General features: G+C 38.3%; 1 protein-coding gene across 1 annotated transcript in view; it reads right to left on the bottom strand.

The window, feature by feature from the left end:
- Positions 1-25,962, bottom strand: part of CNX5 (co-factor for nitrate, reductase and xanthine dehydrogenase 5) — a 286,044-nt gene that overhangs the window by 93,780 nt on the left and 166,302 nt on the right. Inside the window, exon 9 of the mRNA XM_089395837.1 lies at positions 5,846-5,964. Coding sequence (XP_089251963.1) covers positions 5,846-5,964 — 119 coding nt within the window. The remainder of the gene's footprint in view (positions 1-5,845; positions 5,965-25,962) is intronic.

The raw sequence follows: 25,962 nt of genomic DNA, 5'->3' as shown, positions 1-25,962 counted from the left end.
AGGAGTGTAATGAGTTAGCTCAACAAAATTACAAACTATATCCAACTTTCAAATTATAAACAATTTAACAAAATAAGTATTAAGAATTTGAAAATTGGAATTTTTGTTTACCTGGCTCATCTGCTTCCCTTTCAATCTTTGCTAGGTTCTTCCCAAAGGTACCTGTGGCTTTGCTAAAGGTTGTGACCTGTCGGTGTAATGCAATCAACCAATCCGTCTCTAACCTCCCCACTCAAATCTCCTGCCGCCAGAGCTTTACAATGATACCGTGGGTTCAAAAAATACCCAACTACATGTCTAGGGCGATGGAGTTGATTGTTCCATCTTTCATCAATGATTGCCCAAATGGACCCATACTTAGCCACTTTATCCTTGTATACCCTCTTTATTTGCTCCTTTGCTTGATCCATAGCCTCATAAATGAAGCCCATAACCAATCTTTCCCCATCCACCAACCGCAACACCTTAACCAGTGGCTCAGCAACCTTCACAATCTTTGTTGCCTTTCTCCAAAATATTTATTCATTAACTTTCTTTTTCAATTCTTTGCCTTCCTGTTTGAGAGACCACTGGCTTTGATTCCATTCATCACTAGAAAATATCTTTTGCAAGTGTCTATGTTGTAAAAGCATAGATTGCAATGTCAAAAAATGAGGAGCAAATCTAATGATGCCAGGCCTAATAATATCCCTACCCCCTGTGTGTCTCCTCATAAGGCTCAAAATCCATGAATGATTGTAGATAAATTTTGTTATGCTTTTGGCACGATCTACAATGTTTTTGACCCAGTCTAATTTGCCAATATCCTCAAGCATGAGGTCTATGCAATGTGTAGCACATGGGGTCCAAAGTATGGTTTTGTGTTTTTTCTCTAATAATTTACCAGCAAGAACATAGTTAGAGGCATTATCTGTGATGACTTGAAAAACATTAGCCACCCCTACCTCCTCATCCAAGAGCTGAAACAACAATTGTCCATCTTTCAGCCTATCAAATGCATCAACTGATTTTAGAAACATGGTTCCCTGTGGGCAGAAGATAAGAAAGTTTATGATGGTACAGTTCCCTTGATCAGTCCATCCATCTGACATGACGGTACATCCTGTTCTTGCCCATGAATCCTTGAAATCTTTCAAATAATCATTAATGGAGGCAATTTCTTTCTGCAAACGATACCCCCTTATCTCATGCATAGTAGGGTCGTTGAAGCCTTTTCCAGCAACATGTATGGCATCAAACATAGGCTCATAATATGGTGAACGGGAAGCATTGAAGGGGATATCAGCATCATACCACCATCTACATATGTAATCACAAGCAGTCTCCCTCAATTCTTTCTTCCAACGGTCATCTAAAGTGGGCTACAAAGTTCTACTAGCTTCAGGACCATGTGCATCTGATGGAGAGGAGGGTGTGACAGTGAAATGGGTTAATTAATCAGTGCTAATTGAGGCAAGTCGATTTCTCTCTGGTAACTTTTAGAAAAGTGATTTGATGGGGTCAACATGATCTTAGCCATCGATTTTTAGATCGTGGCAGTTGATTGCTCAATGAGAGATTATAAGAAGAAGTTGATGGGGCATCTTGGAGATACAATTTGATTGAGGAAGGGTGCAATGATAGCATGGGACACCAGTAGAGGGTTTCAGCAATGATTGAGATCGATTTGCCAAAGAGAATTTCTTCACAATGATCTCCAGTTTCTCAGTCACAGAGGGAGGTCAAAGTACTTTGCAGAGGACGAATTTCTCCAGGTGGTGCAAATTGACAGAAGGAGGTCGATTTCCCAGAGGAAGGACGAATTTTCCAAAGAGGTCGATTTGCAAGAGGGAAGACGAGTTTTCCAGTGTAGAACAATTTTCCAGTGGAGGTCAACTTATATTCTCAGGAGAAGCGAGTTTCCAGTGGAGGTTGAAGTATTCTCCAGGGCCATACGTGTGGGTCAATTCAAGGTCGCACAGGAGGGCCAAATTGATTCTGAGAGGTTGAGTAGCTTCCAGGAGGTTGACTTAGCTAGCAGAAGTGAAGAAAAGAATTTTTCAGAGCTTTGCCATTTTACGGCAAGCAGTTTTTGTAATTTTCAATTACAAATTTTGTTGAAGAATAATAAAACCTTCATCTACAGAACTAGTTTTCCCCACATTGGGGTTTTTCTAGGGAAAATTTGTCCAAAAATCTCAGTGTCTATTTTATGTGTGTAATTTTTTTAATTCCCTGCTGAAAAGTGTAACTGGGGTTGGTCTTCATAATGATATGTGTAATTGTGATTTTGTGTAATTGATGCAACGAAGAAAAATAAAATTATTATTGTAGTGCTTGTCTCATGGGTTTCATGAGCAAGGAATTTTATTTTTAGGTAAGACTTCAATTGTGAGCCCTTAGGATTGGTCATAAAGTCAAATTGAGTCAATGTCATGTATGAAGGACCCTTCTTGGGCATGTTACATATTTGTATGAGTCATTACGAGAACAAAAAGGCCCTCCAAGACCAAGCTCAAGCACCTCCTTCAAGTCATCTTCAAGAAGGAGTTATGGAACCTCACCAAAGGACATGTCAGCCTACATCTTTGTCAAGTCAGTTTATATTCATGGGTAGACCACTATAAATAGATAGCTCAACTCTCATTTGAAAACAAGCAATTCGGTCAAGAAAAAGCCTACAACAAGAAGTCCAAAGATCACTTGGGAAGAAGCCTCATCACCAGCGAAAAGAGGAAAAGGAAGATCAAAGTCTTTAGCATTGTTTTTGGGTCTATTTTGGGTTAAGTACACTCCACACGTGCGAAGTATAGGTGTTTTCTGCTGCAGTAGGAGCCGAGGTATTGAAGACACTATCGAAGGTCAAACCAAGAAGAAAGTCAAGTGAAGAATCAAGCCAAGTTAAGGAGGAATAGTTTCCATCTCAAAGCGAAGAAGTTTGAGAGACAATATTGCAACTAGGGTTTTTGAATTAGGGCCGAAATTTGCAGACCTAAATCAAGGGGCCGAAACTTTGAAGGATAGCTGAGAAGGAGGAAGAAGCAAGGGGTTTGACTATCGTTGACTCAAGGAAGAAGAATTTCATCAAGGAAGCCTTGTGACTTGGTCTTGGAGAGGCAAATATGTCAAGGGTCTTGGTCTTGGTATACGTCAATTGAAGTTTCTATAAGAAGAATAATCTATTTGGGTTTTCTTCTCAAGTGGGAGAGATTTTGGCCCTGGTTGATAGCCTACATTTTGTGTCTCTTGTCTCCTAATTGTTTATGCTTTGTTAGCTATTTGATGAAGAAGAACACTATAATAATCTAACTAAAGAGAAGATCCTAATCTATTGAAGTAAAAAACATTCACAAGCAGTTATCATTAATAGAGAAATCATCTAATCTTGATGCCATAGATTTCTCAGCATTCCTGTGGTTTACAAATAATATGTAAAAGATAAGTGAATAATTACCAGATTAACTAAAATAGAATTCTCACATCAGCCTCTCGTGAAAGAGTGCGACTTGCTTCCTTATTCGCTATTTGGGCATAATGTGATCTTTTGTAGATGCATTTTGTCTTGGATGTGATTTTTTTCTTGGAGACACTATTCTAGGATTGAAAGAAGAGCTATTGTGGAAAAAATTGTAAGCTTATTGCTGATTTTTAATATTTTGCACGCTTTAAATGTTTTAAGTAGGGTTTCTATTTCTCCATGTCTAAATGTTTATCATTGGTGAAACTTTGCTTTATTATTGCATGTAGAATTGTCTTCTTAGTAACCTATAAGAAGACTCCTAGTGTGCAGACCTTATAACTAATCCCCCCACCCTCCCCCCTTCACAACAATAGTAGCTAGGGTTTTACAAGTGGATGCCTAAATGCATACCCCCTTATTCCATCAAGATCCTTCCTTGGCATTTAACTCCATTTAAGACTCTATTTGCCCTTGTCGGTTAAGGCACTAGTCTAAAAAATGTGTTGATCATCTTGAAATTAAATTAACTCTCTTTAAACCCTCTCTCCTACACAACTAAGGCATCCGCTAGAGTTATAGGGGCAGATTTGTGTGTAAAGTGTTGTTTTGTTGCATAAGGGTGGCTCTAAATGGTAGGATAATTTATACAAATCATATAAAAGCAAAATATAGCATCATAGATTGTCTTGCATGCTCTAGAAGGGTTGATGTCATTTCTATTTATTTTTTTTGCACATATCTAACAGCTTTCAAACCGTCAAGTTTGCATTATCCCTAGTCTCGACTCTCTATTAGAAATATTTGGTTCCCTTATAGTTGAACATCATTTAAAGGGATTTTCTAAGGCGGTTATATATCATTGCACACCCTAAATTAAACATCAATCAAACACTAACTTATAGCAGCCTCGTCATAGGTCTAACCTTAGAGAGCTTGAACCCTAGCCTTGAATATTTTGGTCATCTTAGGCCCTGCCAAGCCCTTTACCTATCTTTAGACCTCCAAAATAAGTCACCTTGAACCATAGTATTAGAATACCTTGTAGGTGGCATAGGGAAGCCTCCCTTGTGGTTGAAATCCCACTAAACAATAGGAGGAAGGTTGTTGAGGTGACAATGGCAACCCTTCCTCGTTGTTGCCATAATGTCTGGCCCTTGCCCAGTGAGTTCTTTCATTGGACCTGCTAGATTTTGTGGCAACAGGAACGAAAGGTAAAAACCCTTGGTAACACTAGGAGTGGAGGAATTGGCCTTGAAGAAAAGTGAAAGGGCCTTAGGAATACCCAAGGAACCCTAGAAGAGAGGCATTAGAATTAGATAGTTTAAAATTCTAAAAACCTAGAACAAACCAAGAAAAATCACAATAGAACTTGAGTGATGCTAGTAGCTAAAAGTTTGAATCAGCTATAACATTGAGAGAGTAAGGTTCACACCTGCTCTAATACCATGCTCACAAGTGAAATCAAGAGAAACAAATGGAAACAAAGACAAACCCAAATTCTGCAGTAACACAAGCATAAGTTCCCCAGAGAACAACAATATACTCAACCACAATTGCACTACACATGAGATGCATAGGTGCTCCTAAAAGAAAGAAATGCCAATCACAACAGAACACCAAGGATATGGGTTCTCCTAGCCTCTAGGCACGAAGCACTTTATAACAGAGATCAATAAGATAACAAGATGATACTATACAAATGAGCGTTCTATATTTATCCACGACTCAAGTTGGTTCCTACAAGAGGTGTTCATGAGCCTACACATCCAAGTTTAATTACGTTGACCTTAACTACTCTCTAGTATTATGATAAATGATAATAAATCATCAAAGGACGGCCTTAGCCATGATTACAAATATATCAATGATACAGACGAGTATGTCATAGCCACATGTGAACATTACACCCATAATTAGAACATCTAAGAGATACAAAGATTCTCAGCATGCTATAGCTGATTCAATATCTTGATTGAATCTGTGCAACAGGCTTGGTTTGCTACTTACAAGCAAATGAATAGATGAGAGTCCTCCCAGCTGTTTCCTCACTTGAGAACAGAAACTTCCATAACTTCAAAGGACTTGGATGACAGCAATAGCAACAAGGATGAAGGAAATCCAGATAAGGGAATACAGCTTACCCTTCCATCTGTTAGTAGTTTTTCAAAAAAATTGTTTGAGAAAAACACCAGCAAAATTTGGGCAGACTTTAAATTTGGGATTCTCTCTCTAATGTTTTTGTTGATATTAGCCCCCACATTTCCAAGTGAGAAGCCATAGACCTTTATAGTTTGTAATATTCTGTTAATAAAAATAAGTTTACTTAAAAAATTAAATTAAATTAAAAACCAACCCTGACAAAAAAAATAAGCTTTGAAGTTTGAAGTAAGGAACAAAGAAGCCTACCATATGAATACGTGTGGGCAATGCATCAAAGATAAGCATACGACCAGAAAGGGGATCCCCAACTCCACTTGCAATCTTTATGACCTCTAAAGCTTGAAGGCAGCCTATTATTCCTGGCACTGAAAAAAAGGGCAGCTGAAATCAATAGAAACATATATTCCATACATATGAGCTAGATGACATTAAGGTTTTAAATGCAATGATTTACTCATTCTCTATGGATAAAAAAGCGACAAGCTCCAAGTTTCGGAACAAAGGTGAAGCAAATAGAAAATACAACTAGAAAAATGGCGATAGAGCACAGAGAAAAAAATACTCATGGGAAGAGAACTATTTCAAATATGCATGTTCACCAAAACTTATACAATTTGAAGAATCATCATCTATTGATATAGTTTGCCACATCAACTTTTCTGTTTCTGATATTTTTGGTCTCTAGATTTTTAGTTTGATTTCAGAATGGGTCCAACATCAAAGACAATCAAAGCCATGCAAAGAAAAGACACATACGGCAGTCATCGTTTTTTCATTATTTGGTTGCACATAAGCATATAAAAGAATTGGAGGGAGCTGCAAAAAGCTTCTCTATCACTTCTCCAGTCACATAAAGGTATACTTATCACAACTTTAATGTTTTGGCTGTAAAGTAGGATTATTCTTCCCAAACATTCAGGAAGTATTTCCCTATCTTCTTTTCGAGATTGTAGTCCACTGCCCATCTTCCTCTTCTCCAGAGTTCAAATATCTACGCCTTTTCTCAAGTTCAAGAACCATCCCCACGCTACAGTTACTTCCCTAACCCATTTTCATTTCATGGCATATAATAATCATTATTGAAACATATTACCATGTATGTGTTGAAATATGTAACTAGGTTCGGTCTTGATAATGACATATGTAATTATTATTTATGTAATTGATGTAAAGAAGAAAAATAAAATTATTTTGTTATGCTTGAAGCATGGGTTTCATGCTCAAGGAATTTTATTTTGTAGGTAAAGCTCCCATTGTGAGCTCTTAGGGCTTTTTAATTGAGTCTACAAGTCATTAAATTCATTGTCATGTATAAAAGACCCATTTGGGCATGTTACATATTGTAAAAGGATTTATGTAAGTCAAGTCAAGTCAAAGAACTCTCCAAAGACCAAGTCATAATGAAAAAGAACAATTCGGCCTTCTCAAGCATCAAGTTGGCCTAAGGACAACTTCAAGTTGGCCTAAAAGCATGGAGGAAGAGCCTATATATAGGAGGACTCGGCCTCACATAAGGAGACATTCATTCATCATCATTCAAGTTCGATCTAAGTGAGAAGAAGTGACAGAAAAGGACAGCGAAGGAAGAGATAATCTCCAGTAGAAGAAATTGAAGGTTTGCATCTGTTTTAGGGCTTCAATTTGTCACACGTGTGAGGAAAAGATTAGGGCATCCATCTGTTGCAGAAAGGATGAATTGCATGCCCTTAGGAAGCAGAATCAAGACAAGGAATTGAGCTATCTTTCAAGCCGAGATCATAAGAAGACTAACTCCAGTCAAGCGAAGGAGGAAAAGGACTGAAATTACCCTAAGTCTGCCACACGTGCAAAAAGTACAGTCCATTGCAGGAGGCCAAGAATCTCAGACTAGTGTTGCAGGAGTGAAGGCCAAAGTTGAAGAAGAAATTGCAGTCGAATCAATAAAGGATTAACTTTCACTTGAGGCAAGTTGACTTGGTCTTGGAGAAGTTCTTGGTCAAGGGTCTAGGTCTTGGAATTGGTCAATTGAAATTTCAATAAGAAGAATTTTGCGGGTTTTCCTCTCAAGCTTGGGGAGGTTTTGGCCCTGGCTGATTTCCTATATCTTGTTTCCTTTGTCTCATTGTTCTTTATGATTTGGTAGTTGCTTGATGAAGAAAACACTAATAATAATCAAGTGAAAAGAAGAAGCTAATCTTAAGAAGTAAAATCACATCACAAACATTTATCAAGCAAGAGAAATCTCGTTCACTTGCTACCCCTAGATTTTTCAACAGTATGAGGGGTCTGATTGATGTCTTAATAGTGTTCAACAGTTGAGCAATATTCAACAGTTTATCTAGGCAGGGCTAAACAAGTTGTCTAAGCAGGATTAGAGAGGTCATCTCTTACCAATGAGTTTAACCCCCTTACACAACTCAGATGATAAGCTTCAGTGTACAACTCTTTACTTGTGATAGTTATCCTTGTCTTTTGATTTTGTACAAATTTTTCACCAATTTTCCTAGTTTGCATTTCTTCCACCTGCACAGTAGTATCATCTTGAAAGAGCTATGCCATTCTCTGGAATCCTTTGTGCAAGAGGAGTCATCATTTAATCACCTTCTTCCACATCCAACATGGATGCTTCAAACAACATGAGCTGAACTAGGTAAATTCTCAAGAAAGGTGGTAAATCCAGCTAGTAAGCATGTTGTCGATCTTCTTTATGATCTGGAAAGATATTTCAAGCGTTTCATTTCTAGATTTGGTACCTATTGTTGCAAAATCTAGCAGGCCTTTGCGAGGGAAAACTTACAATCTAGGCTCGGTATCCAAGCAATTTGTTTGTGTTCAAATATCGTTCACCGCTTAACGTGGAACAGAAGCTATGACCTTAGAATGCCCCACATACACCCTGAAATGCTTAAGTGATTTGACCAAGGCATAAACTTTCTTTTCCATATAAGTGATATTTTAACTCTGAATGTTGTCATGCCTTCCTCACGAATGCAATTGGTTGCTCCTGCTCCTCATCATTTTTCTCGAGCAACACCCCTGTAATTGTATCCTCAAAAACAAAAGATAAAATCATAAAATCCTTTGCATAATTTGGACTTACAAGTATGGGAGCCTTTGCTATAGATCCTTTAATATCTTGAAAGGCCTTCTTTTCTTGGTCACTCCATTCAAATTTTGCATTTTTCTTTAAAAGAGATTTAATGGGCTTTGCAACTTCAGCAAAGTTTGGAATAAATCTTATAAGAAAGTTCATTTTCCCAACAAAAGCTTGGAGGGACTTAATGTTATGGGGTAAAGGGACCTTTTCAATGCTTCTACTCTTTCAAGGTCGATCCTTCTCTCATCTTTTGAAATTATATGGCCCAGCAACTTGCCCTCAGTCACCTAAAATATGGATTTTGATGGGTTTAGGGAGATACCATATTCTCTACACCTCGAAGATCTGCCTGAGGTGACTAATGTGTGCTGATCCATCATTCAAAAAATAGTTAAGTCATCCTAGTATATTTCAATGATTTTGCCAATTAGACCCTTGAAGGTATAGTCCATATCCCTCTAAAATGTAGCTCCAACATTTGATAAACCAAAAGGCATTCTTAAGTACTCAAAAGTTACCCATGGAGTGGCCAAAGTTGTGATGTTCCTTTTTCTAGTGTTCCTTATGGATGGACTTTCAAGGTTGGACACCAACAAGTCACAGGTGCAAGTTTACTTCATTAGCGGGCCCAGGGGCTTTTGGAAATATTTCATGGGGTTTTGAGGAGTTTCTATGGGATTTGATGGCATTTGATTGGCATATTTCATCATCTGCACAGCTTGCCTTTCATTCCGTTGCATTCCGACAACTTTCGAGAAACAAAGTTATTATTGGGTCTAACTCAATTAATTACGCTTAAGGTGGCATTTCGAGAGGAATACTTGATGGAACCCCTTAGTTTAATAGTTCATTGGAACCGGAATGAGAAGATCTATAGGATGGGATGGTTAAAAGTGATTTTCAATGACCTGAGGAGACACAAAGGCCAATTTACCATTTTCCCACATTAAAAATAATATTTTAATAAGAGGTAAATGTGCTCAATGATTAAAATAATAATAAAATAGGAGATGTTGTCGCACAGAATGTCTAGGCACCGCGACAACGGCTCAGATCGGGGGTTGTCACCCTAATCCCCAATCTCTCCGTTTAAGTTGTCTCCCAATAGCAGACTAATAGGGGTAGACCCTACGGAAATGGAATGAAAGAGAACTAATTGGGAACCAACTAGTTCGGGAGACACAGTTGAGCAACCAAGTACTTCTATTAGATTTAGCAAGACTTATAGGATTCGATTAGATTTAAATGATTGATACCAGTACCTTATGGAGTCAATTATCTTGCTATGAAATTTAGGACCAAGTAATTGATAAACAACAATCTTATATGAAATGCAAATCCTAAAACTAATGTGAAATGTAGGAATCTTGGTTAATTTTAGTTAAATGCCTATCTAAGTTTTAACCCTTCAATTCTTTCTATATTGAGCCTGATTCCGTAGTAAATGGCAGAGAGAAGATAAGGTGAAGCACACTAAGGTGTGATTAACGATACCTCTCCTAAAAATCTAACATATCCGATGCCTCTGGCGCTGCAGAGAGTTGTGGCTCTGATGACTACAAGGTCATTGTTTTAAGTACTATTAAAAGCAGGCTTCTCAAGCAAAGATGGGTGGCTACCTATCTTTCTATTGACCAAGCTTATGCTTGGAAGTAAATTTTAATTATGTGAGTCTAACCTAATATGCAAATGCACGTGATGATTAGAAGATGGAGCGAGAATGAAGTTAGATTCAAGGATTGAAAAAACTTATGTCACGATTTATTTCTGAGTTATATATCAAACCCTTTAATCGCCCAAATAAATATTCACTTCACTAGACAAAGACTGAAAGTTAAACTTCTCAAAATATTCAGCTCAACAATATCACAGTTTAACGCCCAATATGAAATTAAATCACAAGCTTATCACTTCAGTTCATCTAGATTCAATGCAATTATAGCTCAAAGAGAACAAAAACCTCTTCAAAACTCTTTTAATATCAATGCCAATTATATAGATGCTCAATGTTGAAATTTGATGACTAAAATGTTTCTTGCAATCCCAACCCAATTATAATCTCACCTTATCACTCTCATTCAGTTAAATGCCCTTTACCATAAACATACATTCAACATATAGAATTCTGGAAATGAAATTTTCAGATTAAAGCACATGGGACTGTCAACACATGCTGAAAATAAATATGGACATGAACAGACCAGCAACACACATAAAAATACACACAGATTTTTGGTCAACTTAGACCCAAGCAAAACCCCTTCAATCTTCTCCGGGGAAAACCTGTTAGAGAGCTCTTCAAATTTATTTATCTTTCAAGTTCAGTAAAAATACATTTGCAGAAAAAACAAAACAGCAAGATACAACTTATCTCTTTAGCGCAAAACTCCTTGAAAACCATGCCCACTTTGCGTCAATTTCCATGCCCACTTGAAGTTGAAAATATGTACTATACGAATACGACTATACAAACTATATTATATGGATTCTATACGCACTGTACGGATTTCCGTATCGCTGTACGGATTTTTTTTCAAAAAAAAATCTCAAAACTTCTCTCGAACGGCATGCAGTTCACAACGTTAAATGTTGTTCGTACTATACCTTCTGATGTCTTCTATGCCTCGACTTCCATGCCCAACTTTGCCCAGAAATCACTTCTTCAACTTGCTGCAACAAATTTCTCCTTTAGAACTTTTCTCTAGCTCTCAGCCTCTTTTCTCCAATATGCTCATGAAGAATGAATATAGTCTCTCTTTTCTTTTCCCCCTTTTGTTTCCCTAAATGACTTTTGGGCAACCCTAAGATCTAATGGCTCAGATTCATTTAGATCAAAGGATGAGAATAAATGTGCATTTAATTCTCACTTTCTATTTTTTAACTCAGCCATTAAATAAAGTACCCACATTGTACTTTATGTCTAAAGTCACTTTCACTTTATAATTTAACATTGACTTCACCACTTATAAAGTCACTTTCACTTTATAAAGTCACACTTAGGAAAAGAATTACTTTGGACACTTTTCCCTAGGTAGAGACTAACCCATGGGAAACCACTTATCCAAGTTACTTTAAAAATCAACACTCCCTCTTACCGAGGAAAGTGTTTCTTACCACACCCATCTTGTCCCTGAAATGGACATGCTTGCCTCTTGGCAAGGACTTCATGAGAACATTAGCCACCTGCTTTCTACTAAACCACGACACAACTACCAAACCCAATCTGAAGCAACACCCTGAAGTGCTTTTCCTGTCAAAAGCACAACCTGCCCAATCTGCATCTGTGTAACCTGCCAACCTCACTCCATCTCCCTGCATATAGTCCAGACCATAATCAACAGTCCCCTGTACGTAGCGAAGAATGTGCTTTCTAGCTACCCAGTGCACCCTCTTGGGCTCAACCATGAACTGGCGATGTGTGTTCACTACAAAGCATATATGTAGCCTAGTGTTGACCAGATACATCAAGGACCCAATAAGCTACCTATACAATGTGGAATCCACCAAACTAGAATCTGAAGCATGAAGCTTCTTCCAGTTGGTGATCATAGGTGTAGACACGGGTCTACAGTCTGCCATGTGAAATCTGCTCAACGCATCCACAACATACTACCCCTACCCCTGCCCCAGAAAGATATGCCCCTCCTCTTGCCACACTTCAAGCCCCAAAAAGTAATGCAGCAGCCCAATTGCCTTCATCTCGAACTCCATAGCAAAATCCTCCTTGCAACCACTAATCAATCTCTTTGCCCTAGTCATGAACAAGTCATCAACATACAACACAAGAATGAGCGGATCATCCCCTACAACAATGTAGTATAGGTTCGGATCTGCATCACTCTTCGTGAAACCCATCTGCTGCAAGTAAGTATCAATCCTTGAATACCAAGCTCTTGGAGCTTGCTTAAGTAGCTTCGAGGAGAGACGTAGCCCTCATGCAAGCTGACACAAAGGGACGCAGAGCCACTCGGAGCCACACTGAGCCACACAGAGTGACACAGAGGTGACACAGGAGTGGGAGCAGGGTCTCCAAAGTGTCAGAAAGTCTTGAAGGGAAAGTCTCAGTTGTTTTCTTTCAGTTTCTCTGTAAAATCATTCCTTGTAAAAGCAATTGCTGCGGAAGATTAATAAAGCCCTCATCTATTGCACCGGTTTTCCCGCATTGGGTTTTTCCAGGGACAATTGTCCAAAAACAACTGTGTTGATGTGATTGGTTCTTGTGCATGTATTTTCTCTGGGTAATTGTGTGATAACTACAGTAGAATTTATTTTAATATTTGTTGAAGGGATTTCGTAAATAACTTATTGTGAATAATAAGTAGGTGAAATAAATCAGTTGCTGTAGTAGAATTTCAGTTTAGAAATTTTCACATGGTATCAGAGCAGAGATCCGGCAACAGAAGAGGAAAATCGACTATGGGTCAAGAGCATGATGCAGAGGCATCTACTCAAGGGGACTCGCGCAGATTTCTAGAAGAATGCACAAGGGACATGAATTACTATTATTCTATGTTAGCTTCTAGATTGGAAGAAGAAGTCGCTTGCTTAGCAACCTTTGCCTCCTCTGAGGATATAGGCAGTGGAGCTTCCTGGCATATGACAGGAATCCGAGAATGCTTTTCAGATTATCAAGAAGAAAGGATGAATTTTCAGATCACCATGGGAAATAAGGCAAAGTGTACCCCAGTAGGAAGAGGTACTGTAGTCTTTCAAATCGAAACAGGAGAGAGGCTTCAAGCAACCAATGTGTTGCATGTGCCAGGATTGGGGATGAACTTACTCTCCGTATCTCAACTTAAAAACAAGGGCTATGACGTTTTCTTCATTAAGGGAAAAGTATATGTCAAACACCCGAGGTGGAAAAAGAAGGCCCAAATTGGAATCAAAAGTAACAGGTTGTACAGGTTACAGCTAGAATCACCAATGGCACTGAGAGGCAATAATGGAGACAAAGATTTGAATGAGCTATGGCACAGGAGGACGAACACTTACACCATGGGGCTCTGAGAATTCTCAGGAAAACAGTATCAGGAGATCCAGAACGAAGTACTGAACGAGATGATGTACGTAAAGGGTGTGCTCTGCGCAAGTATGCCAAAGCAGCTTTTTCCAGAAGTAACAATAGAGCTAAGAGTGTGCTAGGATTGATATACTCAGACATCTGCGAACTGATGTCCACAAAATCTCTTAGTGGTGCCGAATACTTCGTCACCTTCATTGATGACCATTCCAGAAAGACTTGGATCTACTTTCTGAAAATCAAGGATGAGGATTTTGGTCGATTCAAAGAGTTCAAGGCTCTAGTGGAGAATCTGACAGGAAAGAAGATAAAAGTGTTGCGCTCAGACAATGGTGGAGAGTATGTTGACAAGGACTTCACCAATTTTTGCGCTAAAGAAGGCATCAAGAGAGAGTGGACAGCTCCCTACAAACCGGAGCAGAATGGAGTAGCAGAAAGGAAAAACAGGACTATTGTAGAAGAAGCTAGGGCAATGTTGTATGATCAGGATACGCATAAATTCCTATGGGCAGAAGCATGCAGCACAACAGTTTATGTCCAGAATAGGACTACACACAGGGCATTGGGCAAAATCACTCCGGAAAAGGTTTTCACCGGGAAGAAACCTGAAGTCAGTCATTTCAGGATATTTGGGAGTTCAGCATATTGTCGTATACCCAAAGAAAAGAGAAAGAAACTAGATCAAACTTTTGAGAAAGGATATCTTTTGGGATATAGCGAGAATGCTAAGGTATACAGAGTCTATCTTCCAGGAAGTAGAAAGGTAGTAGTTCGATGGGATGTAAAGGTCATGGAGGCCAGAGCTTTCAGGAAATCCCGAGAAATGCCTTCCAAGGAGCAGTCGAAAGACGATCCGTTGGTCCAACCACTTCGACCAGCAGAAACTAGTGCCAGAAATTCTCCTGAAGACAAAGCTTCAGAACAGGAGGAATCTCAGGAAGAGGAAGAGCTAATAGATGTGCCTACCACCAGCGGAAGAACAAGTCGGGAAATCCAACAAATTCTACGGGATGCAAAGGACTTCATTGGTGCACCCAAGAATAGTAAAAGGGAGCAAAGACAGCCAAACAGGTACCAGGTCTTAGTAGCTCAGGTTGGGGAACCTTCTAGTTTTCTGCAGGCCGTTCAGCATCAAGTATGGGTAGACGCTCTGTTGGAGGAATACAGCTCTATAATGGTCAATGATGCATGGGAAGTGGTACCTAGACCTCAGGACAGGTCAGTAGTAGGTTCGAGATGTATCTACAAGGTCTATGTTGTAGACGGCAGTATGGAGAAATAAAAAGCAAGGTTTGTGGCTAAGGGGTATGCTCAAAAGGAATAGACTATGAAGAAACCTTCGCCCCAGTAACCAGGTATACTTCTATTAGAACCGCAATATCTCTTGCAACACAGTTTGGGTGGGAGATTCATCAGATGGATCTCAAGACGGCATTCTTGAACGGGGTAATAGAAGAGGAAGTATACATTGAACAGCCAAAGGGTTTTGAGACACATGAGAAGAAATCTCATGTATGCAAATTAAATAAAGCCTTGTATGGGCTTAAACAGTCACCTACAGCATGGTACGGTCGAATTGATGGCTACTTGCAGAAGATGGGGTTCGTCAAGAGTGACATAGACCCCAATCTCTATTATCTTGTCGTAGAGAATGAGCCTCTAATCCTAGTGTTATATGTGGATGATCTTTTCCTGACAAGATCATCCAAGCTCATTAAAGACTGCAAGAAGAACCTAGCCACAAAATTCGACATGAAGGATTTGGGACAGATACATTATTTCCGAGGGTTGGAATTTTGGCAGCAGAAGGGTGAGATCTTCCTTGGACAACAGAGATATGCTACAGAAATCTTGAAGAGATTCAGGATGTAGGACTGTAGACCTATGGCTACTCCAATGATCACCAACTGGAAGAATAATGATGCATCAGAAGATAAAGACGTTGATCCCACCTTGTACAGGCAGCTTATAGGGTCCCTGATGTATCTGGTCAATACCAGGACAGACATTTGTTATGTTGTCAACACCCTCAACCAGTTCCTGGTGGAACCCAAGAGGGCGCACTGGGCAGTAGCCAAACATGTTCTCAGGTATATACAAGGAACAATCGAGCATGGACTATTGTACACCCAAGGCAATTACATCAGGTTGAGTGGGTTCACTGACGCAAATTGGGTTAGAAACTTAGAAGTTCAGTAGATCGCAAAAGTACAACTGGGTACTGTTTCAACATTGGATTAGGAATGACCTCCTAGTGTAGTAGGAAACAGAAATCCGTGGCTCTGAGCTCAGTTGAAGCAAAATATATCGCAGCTAGCATAGCTTCGTGCAAAGCCATATGGCTTAGGAAATTGCTTGTGAATCTGTTCAGGAGAAGGATGGAAGGGACCAGGATCTTGTGTGATAATCAGAGTTGCATCAAGCTCTTTGAGAATACAGTATTTCATGATCGGTTGAAGCACATTGATATCAGGTGTCACTTTCTCAAAGACTACGTCCAACGAGGAGCAATACAGTTGAGGTACACTCCCACAGGAGAACAGGTGGCAAACATCCTCACCAAGGCTCTAGGAAGAACAAAGTTCATTTATTTCAGAGAGAATATGGGGATGGTGAAGAATCCATTTCAGTCGCAAAAATGGATAAGTGTTGGGAGTTGCAGTGCAGCAGTTAGCAGTGGCAGTGCTATGGTCAGCATGATGCAGCGTTTTGAGAGGGAGTTGCAGTATAGATATAGCAGTTGCAGTGGCAGTGTCCTAGGCAGCAGTGCAGTGGATGTGAGGCAGCAGGCCAAGCATTAGCATAGAGGACCAATGCAGAGGATCAATGTGATGCTTCTATGGTGAAGCATTGCTAGAGCACATTCCTCGCTAAGAGGGAGTGTTGATTTTGGGTAGCATCGGATGTGCTCTAGCCTTGAAAATTGGTGGAGACGCTAAGGCACATGAAACCTCCAAGACCCACAAACCATTTGGAGAAATTCCACCCGGATGAGAAGTTATTAAAATAATTAATATTTTTAATGAGTTCCTAAGTCTAAACTTAGGAAAATAAAAATATTAATGGATATTAATAAAGATAAGGGTGAAAAGCTTCTAAGAGACGAGGATCAAGTCTGTTTTAATCTTAACCGTTGATTAGAGACTTAATCTCGGTCGTTGATACATCAACAGGAAAAGTATAAGAGAAGACTTGAGGATCATTTGGAGACATACTGGCAGATACTCAGTATCTCAAGGAAAATCGATTCTCAAGAGAAGGAGATTGATTTCAAAGGGAGAGTTGCAGGGTGGAGGAAGAGGAGGGCATCAGCAGCAGGCAGTGACTGAGGAAGAGGTGACGCAGGGACAGTGGGAGACAACGTAGAGAGAGACACAGTCCAGAGGAGAGACGTAGCCCTCACGCAACCTGACGCAAAGGGATGCAGAGCCACTCAGAGCCACGCTGAGCCACGCAAGGTGATGCAGAGGTGACACGGGAGTGGAAGCAAGGTCTCCGAAGTGTCTGAAAGTCTCAAAGGGAAAGTCGCAAGTGTTTTCTTTCAGTTTCTCTGTAAAATCATTCCTTGTAAAACCAATTGTTGTTGAAGATTAATAAAGCCCTCATCTGCTGCACCAGTTTTCCCGCATTGGGTTTTTCTGAGGACAATTGTCCAAAAACAATTGCGTTGATGTGAATGGTTCTTGCACATGTATTTTCTTTGGGTAATTGTGTGATAACTGCAGTAGTATTTATTTTAATATTTGCTTAAGGGATTTCGTAAATAGCTTATTGTGAATAATAAGTAGGTGAAATAAATCAGTTGTTGCAGTAAAATTTCAGTGTAGAAATTTTCACAATCAAGAATGCAGAAGTTAATCAGGCTCAACTTATTAAAGATATAGAACTTAATCAAGCAATATTAATAGTTCATCACACCAGGGAAATTAGTTCTATGCAAAGCAAGTTAGTAGCCCTAGAGGAAAAGATGACGATCATGGAATTCAATCATTCAAATCAAGTGGTTGCCATGGAAGCAAGTTATCAAGAAGAAATAAGTTCGATTTAGAACAGATTGTCAACTATGGATGAAGAAATGACCATCATGAGATTCAATTATAATAATCAGTTAGCTACCATGCAAGCAAATCATAAGAAAGAGATAAACTATATGCAAAATTGTTTCATGGGCATGAAAGCAAAGAATGATAAAATTATAAAGGACATGGAAGCTAGTCAAATATGTCTTCAGAATAGGTTATTGACCATGGAGGAAAACCATGCCAAGGAAGTCAGTGCTATGAAGGTTGAACACTCTAACCAGATGGATGCCATAACAATGGAAAAGATACAAGTACAGAAATTTCAACATCGGTCAGAGGATGAAAGAAACAAGGAAACATCAACAGATCATAAGCCTCCCTGTCTGCTGCAGCAAGCTCCATCTTATTATGAGGAGGTCATTTGTTCCATTGAAAAGTGGCTAATTGAAGGTGACCCGGATAAAATGGAAATTGATAAGAATCAGGTTGATGCTTACATGGTTGATCCACCAGTCATAATAGATCAAGTTCATAAAGAAGCGCAGGTCACAGAAGTCTTGAACATTCCAAATTTTCCATATGAGCGTTTTTCGGATCAAGAAGGAAGTTGTGCGCCGACCACATCATCATCAACATCATAGCCTGCCACAAAGAAAAAGTGCAAGAGAAAGAGAATGAGAAAGCGGTTTGATCCATCTAATGGCCGCGAGTAGCTTGACTCTCGGATTAAACATGGCACATCTGAGAAACAGCCAACAGATTTGCCTAAAAGCAAGCAAATGCTCAACATGCACTACATTGAACGTATTTGATGCCATGGGGCATCCTTTGTATTGTATTCCTAACCCTACACCCTTTTATTTCAATATTTTATTTTTGTAGGTAGATGTTTTTCATGTTATTAGGATAGTTAATAAATGAAGAGCTTATATCTTTCCTATGCTTAACGTTATATGATGATTTTTGGATGAACGCTACTTATGTTATCTTGTGTGTTGCGTGGATGCAGATTTTGGATTATCACATTCCTCCAGTACAACAACGTGTCCCCAAGTAGAGCTAGATGTGACCACTACGTGTCAACGACCCATAGCAGTACACCCCCTTTTTTCGTAAAAGAGATAGCACTTGATCGATGTGTCCGTGTTGTCTAGCTATCATCATCAGCTTGACTTCCAAGATGTTATGTAAACCCTTTTCTACGTGTCTAAAAGTAAATAATCTCAGCAGATCGTGTCATGTATGTAACGACCTAGGTAAACCTACTTTTCTAGTGACGATCTCCATTTTGGGAGGTTTTTTGTCTCACCTATCCATTCTCGGACGGTTGACAGAGTTTTCCTCCAGTGTTATGCCAAAGCTGGAATGGATTGTCGCTAGGATCTTAGGCAAGTCCGAGTGTTCTAGATCGAGTCTATGTAAAAGTAATTTGGGAATAATCCCAAATATTTGGTTAGGTTATTTTATTACAAATTGCTTGGTCTGCTAGAATCAATTTGTGTCGCAAAAATGGGTAGTCTGTGAGGGTCTATTACAAATGGGTTTTTCCCTCTTATGATGTAAAAAATATGAAAATCATGATGTAAAGTGTTTTAAGGGTTGGAAAAATATTTTATCCTCTCATAGGTTAATTAATTAAATTTTCCAGCCAAAAAATTAATTAAAATCCTAAACCAGAAATTTAATTAATTTTGGGTCCTAGTTAAATTTAAATTCTCCAAAGGCAAAATTCGTCGATCCTAAAAAATTAAATTTTAAAAGACCCCGGGACTAAGGTAAATTAATTATTTTGTTAAATTTTAAACTTTTGATCCCTGTGGGTTAAGTCAAAGTCAAATTTTTGGGGAAATTAACTCAAAAAATTTATTGTTTAGTTAATTAAAATGCATTTAATGAACATTTTCGAATTTCCCCAAATATTTAAATATTTCGACGGATGAGATTAAAAGAAATTTTAATCTTCATCAATGGTCGAGATTGCTTTGATGAGGATCACTCGAACTAGCCGTTGGAGGATTTATCTTTAAATATGAAGTCATTTATCAGTCGATCCATCCGACCTTTGAGTCGTGTGCTTAGCAAGAAGCTCTCGTGTAATCTTTTTTCTGGATAATAAAGAAAGACTTTGGGGTTAAATTCTGCTAATGTTACTCTTCATGGGAATACTATAAGATGTGTTGTTTTCATACATAATTTTTTTTGAAACCATTGATGATAGCTTCTGAAGAGTGATTTGAGTACAGGTATTTTGCTCAGTCGCTGAGGTTTGAATAAAAATCTAAATTTTGAACGTAATAGCAGGTATCTCTATTTGTCTAAATTTATTATTATTTTCTCGCTCTATTTTAATGCCTGGATTGAGTTTTGCAGAGAAATCTTTATTTTTAGATCCTCAGGCATTAGGGGAAGTTTTCAGTTGGACCAGCCAACTCCCAATCCATGTTTTCTGAAAAGCCCAGCTAAATTAGCTTTGGGCTTATCATAAGATTTTATTGGTGATACACGAAGGGTTTTGAGTTAGCACCTCCTTTAAAATTTAAATTTTTTTTGTGCGGCATAATGATAGACCTAGCTGATTAGAGCCTGTTGTTTGTAAATTTTGTAATTATTTTTCTAATGTATGTTTTTCTGGGTTTTAGTTTTTATCATTGTATATATCGTTTGGGAGTTTTCTTGTTGTCGTGTAGCTACAGATCTAAGGAAAAAAAAATTGTAGAGTCTAGATCTAGGCCTTGGAGGGTAAGATCTGGATCTCTGAAGTTTATCAACATAATTTTCCAGGGATATTATTCAAAAATTTTGCAGTCCAAGGGTTTGAAAATTTTAAATCTAGAAAATTTTATAAGGGTTTCAAGGAAATCTGAAGCAAAAGGATTCAACATTTTAATCAGAATTTCTGGAAAATGTTTTAAAGGGTTTTCTGGCTACCATTTATCTGTTGACTGAGTTTTCCGAACTGCTTCCTAGGGTTTTTTATTTTTGCTGCAAAAAATTTCGAATTTTTTAGAGAACCCTCTATTCCCCCATCCTCTGCCATTATCCATCTGCTGCACCTACAAATCGACCTCCAAAGTGCTACCTGCAAAACTCATCACAGTTCCATTGTTGCCATCCCTCTGCTCGCAGTTCTTCCATTTCTCATTCACTAATTGCAAAACGTTGCTCGAAAACTGGCTACCAAAGCAACCCTTCCATTGTTGTTGTCCAAGACTGCATTTTTTTGTTGCAACCTTCATCCCCTACAAAAACGTTGTCCATTCTTCGTTGTCTTCGAAACCCTCATCCACGGATCTCCTTCTCCTCCATCAAACCCTCGTTGTTGGATTGACTCTACAGCCCTAACCTCTGATGTCACTGCTCAACTCTCGTCCCTCCCTCCATTCGCAGATCCTCCCACGCCCAAACCCGCGGTTTCCCTTTCCTCACTACTACCTAAGTCCATCTCTCCCTACGCTGTCCATTCTTCGCCTCCTGCTCATCCCGCAGCTCCTCTCCCTCCAAGCTTCTGTCTTCCTTCGCCGTCGGCCCAAACATGCACAACACAAACACAAAACATTCAATTTTTTTTTAATAAATTTGTGTTATGTTTATGCAGTTAGGGTTTTAATTTCTTTCCTTCTAATTTTTTTTTATTTAATTTTTTTTAACCTTGGTTAGACTTAGATTTATTTTAAATTCTTTTTTTTTTGTTTCTCCATTTCCTTTTTATTTTTATTTTTTTGTTTTGATTTTGTTCGTTTGTTTTAAAAAACAATTATGACTTTGGTTTTTCATGTTTTGATTTTGATTTTGTTTTTAAAAAAAAAAATTAAAAAAAAATATCTAAAAATTTTAAATTTTGGTGACTTTGATTGCTAATGAAATAAATCAAAAGCAGAGCTTAAGCTTTTATATTTGAAAAAATTTAATTTTTTTTATGTGGCCTACGGCCCATAAAAAATTTTAAATTTGATTAAGGCCTTTTTTATTTGATTTTTTTGTCACATTAAAAAATTTATTTGCCACATTAAACCTTGTTTCATAAGCTTAGCATTACCTAAGGGATAATTAAATTCAAATTTAAAGTTCCTTGGTGTCTTTGGTGTTAAGTGTAAAATTTTAATGGTAGTGATTTCTCTATTGTCAAATGCGATTAATGTTTTAAAAATCATATTGACTATAGGAGAAAGATAAATTCTTCTATGATCTGGGATTTAATTGCTAGAAACTCTTGCATGATAAAGTTTTGGGCGTTGACATTTAATTGTTCATGATCGTCGCTTTGCCACATTTATAAATTGCTCGGGATAACTTGTTTATGTTTAGTCTATGGTTAATTGAATACAAAGGCACTGGTCTAAAATCATTTCTTGCGATAAAGTCTTATTTGTATTAATTATTTAATCTATCCATCTCAGTGGTCCAAGATTTGTTCTAAATTCATCAAGTTGTCCATATTTAAGTCTCCTAGAGTCTGTGTTTCACTGGCTATTCTCATTCATTCACCTTAGGGACTACCACCCTTGACTTGTCTAGGAGAGAGTCTAAACGGAGTGAGTAAGGATTAGAGTGACAACACTTACTCTGAGCGTTGTCACGGTGCCTAGACACTTTGTGCCACAACAAGCTCAATTCTAAAATGACAAAAGAAAAAAGGTTTTCTTATAATGGTCTTTCAGTTACAGATCACTGAGTAATTACATTAAAAGGAAGTATCCACCGAAGAGAAGTTAATGTCGCCATCAGCCCAAGCAACGATAAAAATTATATCAACATCAACTTGGCAAATCAGCGATTAATTCCAAAGCTAAGCATTGGTGTAAAGAAAATTATTTTTGACCAAAAAGAGTATAAAATTAGTAATCTACAGGTGACAATAGGTCATTATGAGTACATATCTCAATTTCATGTTGTAAGGATGGATAAAAAGACTGACATCATACTCAGTCAACCCTGGTTTAAGGAGTTGGGTACATTCATGTTAAACATAGAGAAACACGTTTTGACGTTTCCGTATAAACGGAAGATGGTCATGTTTCGAGACATAACAAGTAAATCAAAATCAATAAAATCTTCATTAGAAGACCTTAAATATATCTCAAACTTGATGTTTCAAAATAACGGAAAAACTATATCAAAGGAACAAAAAGAGCGCTAAGGAGTCATCTGTAGCAAAGACAGAAATTTCGCGCCTCAAAGATCACCAAGAAAAACTACCCGAACAAGTAGAGAAAGTTAAAGCATCAAAGAAGGAACTCAAGGAGCACGTATTAGAACAAGAAGAAGAAAATTTATGTTTAAAGAGCCTTAACCAAACATTATTAGAACAAATCAAGTGTCTAAAAGACGAGAAGCGTGAAGTCCAAAATAAAGTTGACTCAGAGAATTTGGAATGCTTATGTCTCAAAAATCATGATCAAAATTTGCTCAAACAAATTAAAAAACTTAAGGATGAAAGGTAATCATCGACGAATAGGTTCAAAGCACTTGTCGCAAAGGAAGCATCAAAATCTCCAGATGTAGCAGTCCAAACTGAAGAAACAAACATCAATACCACTAATCTCGCAGTTCAGGCAAATCCAAACCCTATTGAAGTAAAAATGTACTCAGGGGTTGTCGTTCAAATAGAGGACACCCCAAATGAGGATTCGGTAGTCAAGTCAACAACAAAAATGCTTGAAGGAAATCAAGAAACTGCCATAAAAACGTTTAAGGAAGTTCAAACAAGAAAAATTCCTTATCTACATCCGAATCGCAAGAGTAGACACCTTAATCAATATACAAATCTATATCACGCAGAACGTAAACAAACTTATGTTCCGAAGAATATTGAAGTGAGCTCACTCTGGTCATGCGATAACTATTCACCACACATCTCCAAGGATCAGAAGATTCCCCAGAAGATTAATTTAGGATGGTCCCATCCGTTTTCAGTACGAAAATTTTGTCTATTGTTCAAAACATCATATCGTCTTATATCAACAAAGAAAAAAGCTCAAAAACAAGAAGATATTTCGAACGACAAAAGAGATTCGATCCTTCATTAGTAAGCTTTGAGGACAAAGCTTTTTGAAGTAGAAGGCAATGTTATGAACATAAATTATGTAAAAATAGATAATAAATAATAATCATAATAATATAAATATAATAATAAATAATAAGTAAATTAACTAATGGTTAGTTAGATAATAATGAAAAGGCATGAAAGGGTACTTACCTGGCTATATATACAAGACCCTCATTCTCATTTGTAATCATCCTATAACAATTCTTTATACAATATACAATTTACAATTATTATCCTACCATAGATGTTTTTGTCTACGAAGTATTTTAAATATTTCCGCTGCGTATACGACTTTTGGTCGTTACAAAGGCCAAGTTGAGGGTCCTGTGTGCAATTCGCTTAGTTGATTTCAAACAAAGGTTGATTTCACAAAATTTTGTTGTCACTGTGGAGTGTAGTTTGTATTCAATAACAGGATCAGGTTACCCTATTCAGAGAGTCGAACTCTCTTCCAAAATATTGGTATATCCTAGCAAGTCTGAAGCTTACCATTCAAAAGGTCAACCATTTCACCCTTGGCAATTCTTAGAAATTTAATATCAGCTCTGACAAGGGACGAAATTCCTAAATTCTCGGACATCAAGTTATATCATTGATCTCAATCAGTAAAATCAATGCTTGAGTCTTTGGCATTGGCTGAAAGTATTCTTCATTCCTAACATATCAGTCATTGAGTTCTAGTAGTGTGTTGAAGCACGATAGCAGACTAACCAACAGGTCGAGTAGGCCCAAGGCTACGAGTGCTCATTTGTTGGCCAAATTCACTGATACACAATGACATTCACTGGGGCTAAGCTTAGTACATTTCTGGGTCATGCTTGGTGCCAAAACAACACGTTGAAATTCCACTTTTGAGACCAAGTTATACACAGAAGTCAAGGGTATGGTCTGATGTAGGAGAAATGTGTGTTGGAGCTATCAAGGAGAATCCCATAATTGCTCTCTATGCTGTTGAAATAAACACTAGGTTTTGCTCATCTCTAAACATTGTAACCCCTTTATTATTTTGGTGTCAAAATGATAATGTTTCTCTGAGATATGTCTGAGACAGATGCAAGCATCAAATTGTGAAAATTCTATCATTGCAACATCTGATTTACTTTGTTTAATTCATTCAATAAACAATAAAATCAATTCTGGTGCAAATATCACACCATAATTCAAAAACAAACACATGCACAAGAATCAACACATCAACACAGTTATTTTGGACAACAGTCCCCGGAAAAACCCAATGTGCGAAAACTGGTGCAGCAAGGGAGGATTTTATTCTTCAGCAATTCTTTCGTACAACAGGGTGCCACACTGGCTTACCCAACAGAAAGAAAAATTCTCCAGCACTTCTCCCAGTCCCAGCGTCAGCTTGGCTGACCTCTGCATAGCTCCCAAACACTCTGCGTCAGCCCCTGCTTGTCTACGTCAGCCCTGGGCCTCTCTACGTCACCCACGCAGGCCCTCTAGTGACTGCGCAGTCTCTTGCTGCCTCTACGTCTGCCTCTTCTGCCTCTGCGCTGGTCTTCTGGTGCTGATCCTGACTCTCTGTTCCATACTTGCTGCCTCCTACTGCTCTCCAGACCACTAGTTCGAATTTCTCAGCTAACCCCGCTCTAGAAATCGAACGCACTGTCTCCCTCAGTGTGTTCTCCAACTAACCCTCAAGCCTCATCTTATACTTTTCCTGTTGGTCCTTCAACAGTCGAGATTAAATCTCTAATCAACGGCCAAGATTAGATTTGGCTTGATCCATGACTTTTGGAACCTTCTAACCCAGTTTTATATTAATACCCATTAATATTTTATTTTTCCTAAGTTTAGACTTAGGAACTCCATTAAAAATATTATCTATTTTAATATCTCCCAAACCGGTTAGAATCTACCCAAACCCTTTCTGGGTCTTGGAGATCTCATGTGCTTTAGCCTCTCCACCAATTTTCATGGCTAGAGCACATCTGATGCTATCCCAAATCAACACTCCCTCTTAGCGAGGACTGTGCTCTAGTAATACTCCACACTGAGCATTAGTCTGATCATACGGCCTCTGTACCTGTGTTGATGCTAAGCCTCCCTGCCCAACATCCCCTACATTGTTGCATCTTGTATTGTTGCCTATGGCTCTATCACTACCATTGCTACATTTGTATTGCAGCTCCCTCTGCATCCGTGCTGCTGCTGGTCCATCTTCCCAACACTGCATCTGCA

The sequence above is a fragment of the Pinus tabuliformis genome, chromosome 1_2, assembly GCF_031772625.1.
Source record: "Pinus tabuliformis cultivar Carrire ecotype Pingquan chromosome 1_2, CPIR1, whole genome shotgun sequence".
Lineage (NCBI taxonomy): Eukaryota > Viridiplantae > Streptophyta > Pinopsida > Pinales > Pinaceae > Pinus > Pinus tabuliformis.
This window is presented reverse-complemented; position numbering and strand designations above follow the sequence as displayed.